This window comes from Ranitomeya variabilis, chromosome 3, assembly GCF_051348905.1.
Source record: "Ranitomeya variabilis isolate aRanVar5 chromosome 3, aRanVar5.hap1, whole genome shotgun sequence".
NCBI lineage: Eukaryota > Metazoa > Chordata > Amphibia > Anura > Dendrobatidae > Ranitomeya > Ranitomeya variabilis.
This window is the reverse complement of record NC_135234.1, coordinates 172,534,540-172,546,942: the sequence shown is the minus strand read 5'-3', so window position 1 is coordinate 172,546,942 and position 12,403 is coordinate 172,534,540. Positions and strand designations below refer to the sequence as shown.

General features: G+C 44.8%; 1 protein-coding gene across 2 annotated transcripts in view; it reads right to left on the bottom strand.

The window, feature by feature from the left end:
• LOC143815558 (EF-hand calcium-binding domain-containing protein 4B-like) overlaps nucleotides 1-12,403 on the bottom strand; it is a 127,571-nt gene that overhangs the window by 76,880 nt on the left and 38,288 nt on the right. For both annotated transcript variants that reach the window (XM_077294874.1, XM_077294875.1), the window contains exon 3: nucleotides 1,872-1,983. In XM_077294874.1, the coding sequence (XP_077150989.1) occupies nucleotides 1,872-1,983 (112 nt within the window). The remainder of the gene's footprint in view (nucleotides 1-1,871; nucleotides 1,984-12,403) is intronic.

Sequence of the window (12,403 nt, the reverse complement as noted above, 5' to 3'; positions counted from 1 at the left end):
CATTTATAAGGCAAGAAATCCCACTTATTAAACCTGACAGGGCACACCTGTGAAGTGAAAACCATTCCCAGTGACTACCTCTTGAAGCTCATCAAGAGAATGCCAAGAGTGTGCAACAGGAAAGAAATATATCTTGGTACCTTGTTAGCCAGTAGATAGAAAAATATTTAGAATTGAGAGTCCTCAGTGGTTGATACCTTTTAATGGCTAACTGAAAAGATGGTAACAAATTGCAAGCTTTCGAGACTACATACATAGTGTGCAAAGCAGTCATCAAAGCAAAAGGTGGCTACTTTGAAGAACCTAGAATATAAGACATATTTTCAGTTGTTTCACACTTTTTTGTTAAGTGTATAATTCCACATGTGTTAATTCATAGTTTTGATGCCTTCAGTGTGAATGTACAATTTTCATAGTCACGAAAATACAGAAAAATCTTTACATGAGAAGGTGTGCCCAAACTTTTGGTCTGTACTGTATATGCTTGATAAAATATAAAAGTGCAGTGTGAACTGAAAAAGACAATGAACAAAAAATATTTATTAAAGGCGTTGACCTGTGATCATTTTTCATCTATTCACACCTATCCACTATGATTGCTAACATACCAAGCATTCATACATTTATCTCTTATTCTGTGGGCAAATTATAAATATTCTTCCTCGTTAAACCTTTCCTCTGGTGAAAGCAAGTTATCACTTATTAATCAGTGGAGATCTGAACACTGATCAGCAGTAGCAGCATTTTATCAGCACTGGAGTGACACTGTGCAACCTGCGCTCCATTCATTCCGTATGGGTCTGACAAATGCTGCACTCAACTTTTTTCCAGTAGATCCATAGAGAATGAATGGATTGATGGGCAGGACCAAAATAACAGTTCCCCATTAGGGATAAAAATTCCCCAATCTGTTATTTGGTGCTGGCCTGAGCAGTTGGAAAGCCACCGATCAGCAAGTTATTACCTATCAAATGGATAAGCGATAATTTGTTTTCAACTGACAACCCCTGTAAGACTGGTGCTTTGTATGCTATTATTAATGAAAGGAGCTCTGGAGTAAGGCCGGCCAAATATATTAAGATGCATGCGCCTCCTAATGAATTTGTTGTATCTAATGCAGGTGCCTCTCACAAAATTAGAATATCATCAAAAAGTTAATTAACTTTTGGGTTTTCATTGGCTGTAAGCCATAATCATCAACATTAACAGAAATAAACACTTGAAATAGACCACTCTGTTTGTAATGACTCTATAATATATGAGTTTCACTTTTTGTATTGAAGAAATGAAATAAATTAACTTTTTGATGATCTTCTCATTTTGTGAGAAGCACCTGTAACTGCCATGCGCCTCTGCTAGGGGCTGGTGGCTATTTCTGGAGTTACTTGCTCCACTTTTGTAGCATAAATTATCGGACAGGCTTTGCTATGCCCTGTCCTGGCCCAGTTCCATCAATATTTTGGCACAGTTAACAGGGATTGGTGTAAAAATCCTAAAAGTTGCTACATTTTTGTGCAATTTTGAGCCACGCAAATGATTTGCAACATTTAGTTTAGTTTTATTTCATAATTCTCTATATGCCTTGATGAATTGAGGCATATGTATTAAATATTCTCTTTTTTAAGTGAATTATCTAATAATATATCCCCATGAAATATAGAAATTCATAATGTAAAAGTGTCACTAATATACACTTAATTTCACAAGCACGCACAACAGCACTACCATTAGCACATATAGGTGGCGCTAGAGAGACATTTGTTTCTTCTTTCAGAATTATTTTCCCTACGGTTATATACAGATCACACATAATATTAAAGTTAGCTTTTCTAAGAAAATAATAGCATTTGTTTTAAAAGAATGTAACGTACTCAGTCCTGAAGTGAACTCTTCATAACTAAGATATCCCTTTTCTTCTTTGTTAAGTTCATCGAATAGTTCTTCTAAGACTTCGGTAGTGCAGAAAATAACTCCACTGATTCTCTGGAGAAGAAAAACAATTATAGCATGAGGAATATCCTTACAGATATCTACAATCATTTGTCAGTCCACGCATGCTTTGGATCACAATGGTAGATCGTCATTATCCTTTTTGATCTTTTGTGTGTTGTTGATTCTTGGGTCCCTTCCTGTTCATTATAGAAAAGTTATTGCTACTTAAGTCCTCTTTGAGATTTAAAGAGAATCTTCTACCAGATTTTGTCCAGCTAATCTGAGAGCAGCATAGCAGACAAAGACCCTGATTCCAGTGATATGGGCTTCAATAGGCTGTAAGCCAGACACTGTGCATCACATGTATCTGTGTAACTGGCGTCCTATGCAAGCTCCATCTGGGTGCATGTTTAATACTACACAGACACCATCTCCGTGAATTGGTAGGTGGGTGAGAGGCTGTCTGCATCAGTATTTTGCACCTGTGCTGCCCCCGCCTTTATCACGGGGGCCTTCTGCATCCTGCTAGTGTATTGTTAATCTGACCTCGTGTTAGTGAGGCTGTATATTTTTTTCTGTGATGTTTTTACGCTGTACTTGGGCATAAATCTGCCAATCAGTGGTGTGGGCGGAGTTATACAGAGCTCAGCATTCAGAGAACTGCTACATCTGCAGTAGATAAAACAGGAATTTTATAAAAAATAACAGCAGACAGCCCAATAAGTGACACATACTTAGAATCAGGTTCTCTGCCCCAACATTATGCTGCTCTCAGATGGGGTAGCAAAAACCTGGTGAGAGATTCCCTTTAACTAGAACGCTCCACTTCGCTGCATCCTTTCCTGAAAAAAAACAGATTATTATTGCTGTGTATATATCAAATGTGCACCACAATTATGTTGTAAAGTAACCGACGCTAAGAATGTGCTGAAGGAAAGGAAGGACGGATGTGCTGGAAAGAGAGGATGCGTTGTAGTGAGGGAGATGATAGCTCTGCTGCTGTGTAAAGAGAATTTTTCTGTGCAGGAGAGGCGGTAGGAGTCACCAATTATATAGTATGGGGGCCACAGTAGCTGTTTACACTAGCGCCAAATTCTAGAATGGCGTAAAATTTGAAGCCTATGTTATGGTCAATATGATCCAGGATGGCAGCACCAGCCCATAGGGAATCATCACTGAGTGTCTGGCAAGTACCGATTGTATTAGCTGCGCATGGGAGCAGTGAGTGCCAGATGCACAGAAAGCATTAGCTTCATTCAGAGTACAGCAACTCACCTACTGCTGACTGCAGTACGTATGCAGAGCGCAGCATAGTAGACATGACTCATAAGCATAGGCGCTTTCTCATCTTGGTCACTGCTTGTACAGAGCGCAGCAGCAGGACTCTGCGCTGCTGTATAGGTAGCAATAGAGATACCATATAACAGGCTGTGCATTGTCTTAGTAAATATAGACTATGCCCCCAATTCATTAAGACTGGCATTTTCCTGCCAGTTTTGATGAACAGTGTGCTGGAATATAAAGTGGCAAATAATTAATTAAAAGGAAGTGAATTTGTCACCAAGCTTTTACTATCCCATCAAATCTAGATTCAAGCAGTGCATCACTTACCAGGCTGCTTGCTGCAGATTTGATAACATCACTGTTTTATCTGCTGCAGGTCTACTCATTCTCTGAATGTTGAGCTCGGTATAACCCTGCCCAAACCACTGATTTTCAGCTTTCTGAGTATATTGTGCATAGACAAAAAGCTACAAATCATTGGTATGGGGCAGCGGAGAGCAGGAGGACTATATAGTATGAGACAAGTAGTCCTGTAGCAAAAATCTCCTACTGCTAAAACACTGATGTTATTGAAACAGCAACAAACAGCCTAGTAAGTGACACATCACTGGAATCAGAGTCCCTGTCTCTACATCACGCTTGGTCTCACCCTTTCCGACAAAGATCATCCAACTTTTCAAAATGTGGGTGGAGCTAACTAGGACTTAAAAAAAACAAATGTCCTATTGTGCAAAAATTTTGCAATATGTCAAACTGTTTAACAAAAAAATTCTGCCAAAAATTAATTGATGATTGGGGCCTAAGAGTGAAGTCAGTACACAATATTGAATGGTGCAGAAGGCACTACAATCAGGGCACCGTGGGGTAGATAGTGGCACTATATACAGAGCTCCTGTGTATAATGTCACTGGTGATCACTGTATTACCTGTACATTGACACTATATACAGAGCTCCTGTGTATGTCACTGGTGATCACTGTATTACCTGTACACTGACACTATATACAGAGCTCCTGTGTATAATGTCACTGGTGATCACTGTATTACCTGTACACTGACACTATATACAGAGCTCCTGTGTATAATCTCACTGGTGATCCCCGCATATTACCTATACACTGACACTATATACAGAGCTTCTGTGTATAATGTCACTGGTGATCCCTGCATATTACCTATACACTGACACTATATACAGAGCTCCTGTGTATAATGTCACCAGTGATCACTGTATTAGCGCCACCCTGTGGTCGGTGCTCATAGCAAGCCTGTAATTCTGCTGCATAGAGGTGATCAGAGCTTCACCTTTATGTAGCAGAGGCGATTGTGCTATGGTAGCTTCTAGCCTCCTATGAAGGCTATTGAAGCATGCCAAAAGTAAAAAAAAGTGCTTCAAAATATTTTAAAAAATAAAAAAAACATAAAAGTTCAAATCACCCCCCTTTCGCCCAATCTAAATAAAACAATAAAAAAAATCAAACCTACACATATTTGGTATCGCCACATTCAGAATCGCCTGATCTATCAATAAAAAAAGAAATAACATCAGTCGCGGTGATGCGCCCCTGCTGGATGTTCTCATGAACTGCAGCCTGGAAACTTTTTCCCACGCTCCAGGTCATATGAGGACATCCACCAGGGGGCGCATCACCGCGACTGAAGGAAATGTAGGTCAATGACCTACATTTCCTTAATTCGCCGGGGAATTACAAGCACGAGCACAGCTGCATTTGCAGGGCTCCTGCTTGTAAATTATTTTAACCCCTTCAGATGGATTACCTCGTGGGACGTGATCGCATCTTCCAGATGTGCCTTTTCTGGGGTGGCTGGGGGCAGATGTTTTTAGCCATGGGGGGGCCAATAACCATGGACCCTCTCCTGGCTATTAATATCTGCCCTCAGTCACTGGCTTTACCACTCTGGCAGAGAAAATTGCGCGGGAGCCCACGCCAATTTTTTCCGCCATTTAACCCTTTATTTTAGCAGCTACAGCGCCCAAATTTTGCATACACACACTACTAACATTAGTAGTGTGGAATATGCAAAAAAAATGGGGATATGAGATGGTTTACTGTATGTAAACCATGTCACATATCCTGTCGGGTTTGGGAAGGAGAAATGAAAAGCCGGCAATTGAATTACCGGCTTTTCACAGATATCGCGCTGTAGTAAATATAAATACAGACTATATATATATATATGTTCTATATATGAAAATACTTGCGCTGCAGGTACATTAAGAATTCCCCTTAGAGTTACAAATAATAACAATAATGATCCAGGATAGCGCAGAAAGAATTTTGTACCGGAGAGTACCTAATAATATTCCTTTCACACACTTTTACCTTGCTCTAGTGTGGTGGTTACAAATTTCCATAAAGCCTTGTCGAAGGTCCTTGCCGTCTTCAGATTGCCATGTTGATATCTCCAGACTTTGCTTGAATAGATCCGCAAACCTTCCAAGATGTAGATAATGAGGTGTAAACCTGTCCCGGCCGGTGACAGGCACCTCTATTCTGTTGTGAATAGTTACCCGCTCACTGACCAGTGATGCGCGCTTCCAATAGCAGCTTGCCGGCGAGGTGCAGTGAAGCTGCAGGACCTCGCGTGACGTCACAAACACGTGATGCCTCACGTGATCGGCTAGAGGGTGAATACGGACTGCACCATAGACCAAAATTCATCCGACGCGTTTCCCTGAGGAAGGAGTCTGCTGACTCCGAAACGCGTCGGATGAATTTTGGTCTATGGTGCAGTCCGTATTCACCCTCTAGCCGATCACGTGAGGCATCACGTGTTTGTGATGTCACGCGAGGTCCTGCAGCTTCACTGCACCTCGCCGGCAAGCTGCTATTGGAAGCGCGCATCACTGGTCAGTGAGCGGGTAACTATTCACAACAGAATAGAGGTGCCTGTCACCGGCCGGGACAGGTTTACACCTCATTATCTACATCTTGGAAGGTTTGCGGATCTATTCAAGCAAAGTCTGGAGATATCAACATGGCAATCTGAAGACGGCAAGGACCTTCGACAAGGCTTTATGGAAATTTGTAACCACCACACTAGAGCAAGGTAAAAGTGTGTGAAAGGAATATTATTAGGTACTCTCCGGTACAAAATTCTTTCTGCACTATCCTGGATCATTATTGTTATTATTTGTAACTCTAAGGGGAATTCTTAATGTACCTGCAGCGCAAGTATTTTCATATATAGAAGATTTATTTTGGCTTTTTTGCCTGATATTGGCCTATTTGGTAGTTAGGTCTTAATATTTGCTGCAGCAGGTCTATTTAATATATTTGTTGTGCAGCGCCCTTTATTTTTGTTTTATATATATATATGTGTCTCAATGACATATATATATATATATACTTGTAACAAAACACTCCGGGATCGCCTTTGCTGGGGTCAAAGGTCACGTGGTTTGTGCATTGAACTCTGAGGCGACAGCAGGTTTCCAAGTTGACTGACCTCAGGTCAGGTTTATTAAAGTGAAAGCAAATACAGAAAACAAAACATAAAAATAAATCCTAGCCTGTCCGGCGCTAACTAAACAAATACGTTGCTATCTAACAACTGGGGGGGCTTCTCCCTCCCAGCTAACATTACACAGATCATGAGCACAGCTCTCACTCACGTTTGTCTCACACAGACAGGCATTCTGTGTGCCCCAGGCTGATGCTGAAAACCCCCAGCTGGTCATCCTTTATTCCTACACTTATTAACCCCTGAGTATCCTGAAAATACTGAGCGGCCTAATTCACATAGGACAAGTACCTGGGCGAGATATACCTGCCCCCGACTACCAGACCGACATGACTCTTACATATCCTCCCCCCCTGCTCAGACCACTCAGGTCGAGCAAGAATACTCTCGAAACAGTGTACTCGGGACAGGGCATCAGCATTCCCCATCTGCACCCCAGGGCGGTGCTCCACCGTGAAAGAGTAAGCCTGCAGGGCAAGGAACCACCGGGTTACCCGACTATTACGGTCCTTGTGGAGGTGCATCCACTTGAGAGGGGCATGGTCCATGACCAGCCTAAACTTCCTACCTGCCAGGTAATATTTGAGGGAGTCGAGAGCCCATTTGATGGCTAGGCACTCTTTTTCAACCACGGCATACCTCTGCTCATGTACATTCAGTTTCCAACTGAGATAGAGGACCGGGTGTTCGACTCCGTCCCTTACCTGGGAAAGTACAGCTCCGACACCAGTATCAGAAGCATCAGTTTGCACCACAAACTCGCTGCTGAAATCAGGAGTCACTAGTACGGGCTGAGAGCACAAAGCCCGTTTCAGACTGTGGAAGGCCTCTTCAGCCGCTGAGGTCCATTTTACCATGACGGAATCCCTCCCTTTGGTAAGATCCGTCAAGGGGGTAGCCATGGCCGCAAAGTTGGGTATGAACCGGCGATAATAGCCGGCAATGCCCAGGAAAGCTTGAACTTGTTTCTTGTTCACTGGTTGCGGCCAGCCCTGAATTGCCTGTATTTTGTCGATTTTGGGTTTAACCATTTCTCTGCCAATCACGTAGCCCAAGTATCGGGCTTCTTGAAGGCCGATGTGACATTTATTGGGATTCGCCGTTAAGCCTGCGTCTCTCAGGTCATCAATCACCGCCTGTACCTTCCGGAGGTGAGCTTCCCAGTCCATGCTGTAAATTACGATGTCGTCTAGGTAGGCAGAAGCGTACTGCCTGTGGGGCCTCAAGACTCGATCCATCAATCTCTGGAACTTTGCTGGGGCTCCGTGAAGTCCAAACGGCATGTAGATATACTGGAACAGCCCTTCCGGTGTAGCAAATGCCGTCTTCTCTCTGGCCGCCTCGGCCAGAGGGATCTGCCAGTACCCCTTTGTTAGGTCCAGGGTCGTAATGTATCGGGCTTTACCAAGCCGGTCGATCAACTCATCGACCCGGGGCATAGGGTACGCATCAAATTTAGAAACTGCATTCAGTTTCCTAAAGTCATTGCAAAACCGTATAGAGCCATCCTGCTTAGGTATCAACACGATTGGACTGGACCAGGCGCTGTGCGACTCTTCAATGACTCCTAAGTCCAACATTGCCTTCACCTCCCGGGAGACGGCTTCACGGCGTGCTTCCGGAATCCGGTATGGCTTCACATGAACTGTGACACCAGGCTCTGTGACAATCTCATGTTTCACTAGCCTAGTCTGGCCAGGTTTTTCCGAGAAAAACTGTTGGTTCTGTAACAAAAACTGCTTAACCTCAGATTTTTGTCGTTCAGAGAGAGTCTCGGCAATCTGCACCTCCGGTACGGTCGGTGAGCAAACCGGACGGGGCAGATCCGCTGTTAGGGCAGCGCGGTCTTTCCAGGGTTTTATCAGATTCACATGATAAATCTGTTCTGGTTTTCTCTTACCAGGCTGGTGCAGTTTATAGTTCACTTCACCAACCCGTTCCACCACCTCAAAGGGGCCCTGCCATTTTGCCAGAAATTTACTATCCACCGTAGGAATTAGGATCAACACCCTATCCCCGGGTGCAAACGTACGGACGTTGGTGCCTCTATCATAACTTTGCCTCTGGGCTCCCTGGGCCTGTAACATATGTTCCCCAACAAAGGGCATGACAGCAGCAATACGGTCCTGCATTTGCGTTACATGGTCTATCACCGTTTTAAAGGGAGTGACTTGATCTTCCCAGGTTTCTTTTGCGACGTCCAACAGTCCACGGGGACGACGGGCGTATAATAGCTCGAAAGGCGAGAATCCTGTGGAAGACTGGGGAACTTCCCTAATGGCAAACAGCAAATAGGGTAACAAGTAATCCCAGTTCTTCCCATCTTTGTCTATCGCCTTCCGGAGCATCTGTTTTAAGGTTTTATTGAACCGCTCAACCAGGCCATCTGTTTGAGGGTGATAGACAGATGTACGCAACTGGTCTATTTGCAAGAGTCTGCAGAGCTCCTTCATCACCCTTGACATAAAGGGAGTCCCCTGGTCGGTGAGTATCTGTTTTGGAATTCCCACCCGACTAAACACTTGTACCAACTCTTTGGCGATCGTTTTGGTAGCAGTGTTACGCAAAGGGATGGCTTCTGGGTAACGAGTGGCATAGTCCATGATGACGAGGATATGTTGGTGCCCACGTGCGGACCGGGGAAGGGGCCCAACCAGATCCATCCCAATTCTCTCGAAAGGGACTCCAATGATAGAGAGGGGTACCAAAGGGCTACAGAACCGAGGTTTAGGTGCCGAGATTTGGCACTCTGGACAGGACTCACAATAGTTACGCACATCATTGTATATTCCAGGCCACACAAAACAATGCAATATCCTTTCTGTGGTTTTTTTACCCCCAGATGTCCCCTCATTATATGTCCGTGGGCCAGGTCCAGTACCTTCCGCCGATAAGGTTTGGGTACCACTAACTGTTGCACAGTGTCTTCCCCTTTTTTTTCTACCTGGTAGAGTAAATCATTTTCAAGAACCATGTACGGGTACGCTAGCCTAGTGTCAGCTTCCACGGGTACGCTATCTATCACTTTTACATTTTTCCTAGCCTGAGTCAGGGTAGGATCTTTTATTTGTTCGCTGTGGAAGTCATCCAACTGTACTCCCAAATCTGGCAGGCAGGGTGCTGGATGGCCGTCTGCCTCCGCTTCTCGCTGAGTTTCCTCAGTTTCCTCAGTTTCTTCAGTTTCCTCCGTTTCCCCCGCCATAACGGAGAAGGGGTACTGAGGGTTGGGTTCAATAACCTCCCCAGCAACATCTTCCTGTGGGGTCTCGTCTAGGAACTCGGGACCTCCAGATGGCATGGGGGAAGGTTCACAGCTACCGTGAAGGAGCAACTGATTCTTCCATAACTGCCAGAAATGGGACTACCCAGGATTATATCATGTAACAATGCAGGAACGAGTCCCACTTTGTGTTGCACAGACCCATAGGGAGTGGAAATCGGTATGACCGCTGTTAGGTACGAGCAGGAGTCACCATGCACACACGTTACAGAGAACTTGTCAGACGAACCAGACGGAAATGCCACCAGACTAGCTTTCACCAGAGTCACCACACTTCCAGAGTCTAGTAACGCCACAACACTTTTCCCATCAACAGATAATTCACACAGGTGTTTTGCTATATCATTTTGACCCGCATTCACATTCACCAGCCGTGTAACCAAAGACATGCTTTTCTTAGAGTCTATAACATCGCACTGCATGGGTTCAGTGGTAACAGGACAGTTCGCAGAAACATGGCCCTTCTCACGGCAACGGAAACACCTAACAGGCCCCCTACTGAGACCACCGTCCCATACTCTCGGTCTCGGAGTGCGAGCAGTCTCGGGTTCCTCCCCCACAGTTTTTGGCGATTTTCCTTCCCCCGTAGTCGCTGGAACAGTCTTACCGGTTCCACGAGGAGAAGGCACAGACTGGGTGCTAGCGGTTTCATCGGGAAGTCCTTCTGCCACGGAATAACGCTCAACCAACTCCACAAGTTGATCCGCTGTCGTGGGATTTCCTTGGCTTACCCACCTTTTCAGCGCTGGAGGTAGCACTCTCAGATACTTGTCCAGGACAACCCGCTGAATTATTTCTGGGGTTGTCAGTACCTCGGGTTGCAGCCATTTCTTTGTCAAGTAGATCAGGTCGAACATCTGAGACCGCGGCGGTTTATCTGGCTGGTATGTCCACTGGTGTACCCTCTGCGCACGGACAGCCGTCATCACACCTAGCCGGGCCAGGATCTCAACTTTCAGCTTCTCAAAGTCCTGAGCGACTTCCGGGTCTAAGTCATGGTAAGCTTTTTGGGCCTCGCCGGAGAGAAACGGAGCAATCAAATCGGCCCATCGTGCCTTCGGCCACTTCTCCCTCAACGCCGTCCGCTCAAACGTTGTCAGGTACGCCTCGACGTCATCTTCTGCGGTCAACTTTTGCCAGTATCGACTCACATGGATCCTTCTGGACTCTGCTTCTGGGTCCACCTCAGGCATGCTCACCAGGCGCTGCGCCAACTGTTGGAGAAGGTGGCGGTCTGCAGCCATCATGTCCACTAACTCCTTCAGCTGTGCGGCCATCAAGCGATTAGCTTCATGCTGTGCGGCAGTGGCCTGCTGCTGTACGGCAGTGGACTGTACTAGGGCTTTCACCACATCTTCCATACTGTCGCCTGTGCCACGCGATGCCCGCGTTCTCCACCACAATGTAACAAAACACTCCGGGATCGCCTTTGCTGGGGTCAAAGGTCACGTGGTTTGTGCATTGAACTCTGAGGCGACAGCAGGTTTCCAAGTTGACTGACCTCAGGTCAGGTTTATTAAAGTGAAAGCAAATACAGAAAACAAAACATAAAAATAAATCCTAGCCTGTCTGGCGCTAACTAAACAAATACGTTGCTATCTAACAACTGGGGGGGCTTCTCCCTCCCAGCTAACATTACACAGATCATGAGCACAGCTCTCACTCACGTTTGTCTCACACAGACAGGCATTCTGTGTGCCCCAGGCTGACGCTGAAAACCCCCAGCTGGTCATCCTTTATTCCTACACTTATTAACCCCTGAGTATCCTGAAAATACTGAGCGGCCTAATTCACATAGGACAAGTACCTGGGCGAGATATACCTGCCCCCGACTACCAGACCGACATGACTCTTACAATACTGTATATATGTTTTACCGAACATTTGAGCACATAAATCCATTAGATGTCGGTTTTGCAAGCCTGCGAGAAAATATCGCAGTACGGATGCCATACGGATTACATATGGAGGATGCCATGCGCAAAATACGCTGACACACCCTGCCTACGGATCACTATTTTGGGAACATTTCTCCGTATTACGGCCGTATTACGGCCGTAAAATACGGACCGTATTGTCTTACGCCGAGTGTGAAGCCGGCCTTATACTACGCAAAGCATTTTGGATATTACTGCTTAATACCAAATATCCAAGCGCTATGTATTTTAGGAACAATTTTTTTTTATCTATTAACTATGATTGTGTCTACATTTATCAGTATTTGTATGCACATACTGTTTTTTGTTTGACAAGTTTTCTTGGTTTGCATATATATTACGTAAATGATATGTCTTTCTACACAGTTGACTCCCATGATCATTTGTGATATACAATAGTTGCATGTACCAAAAGCGTGACTGTTGTTTACTTGTCATGTGGATTTCTGACTACATGACCAACCATATTTTGGGTACTTAAAAG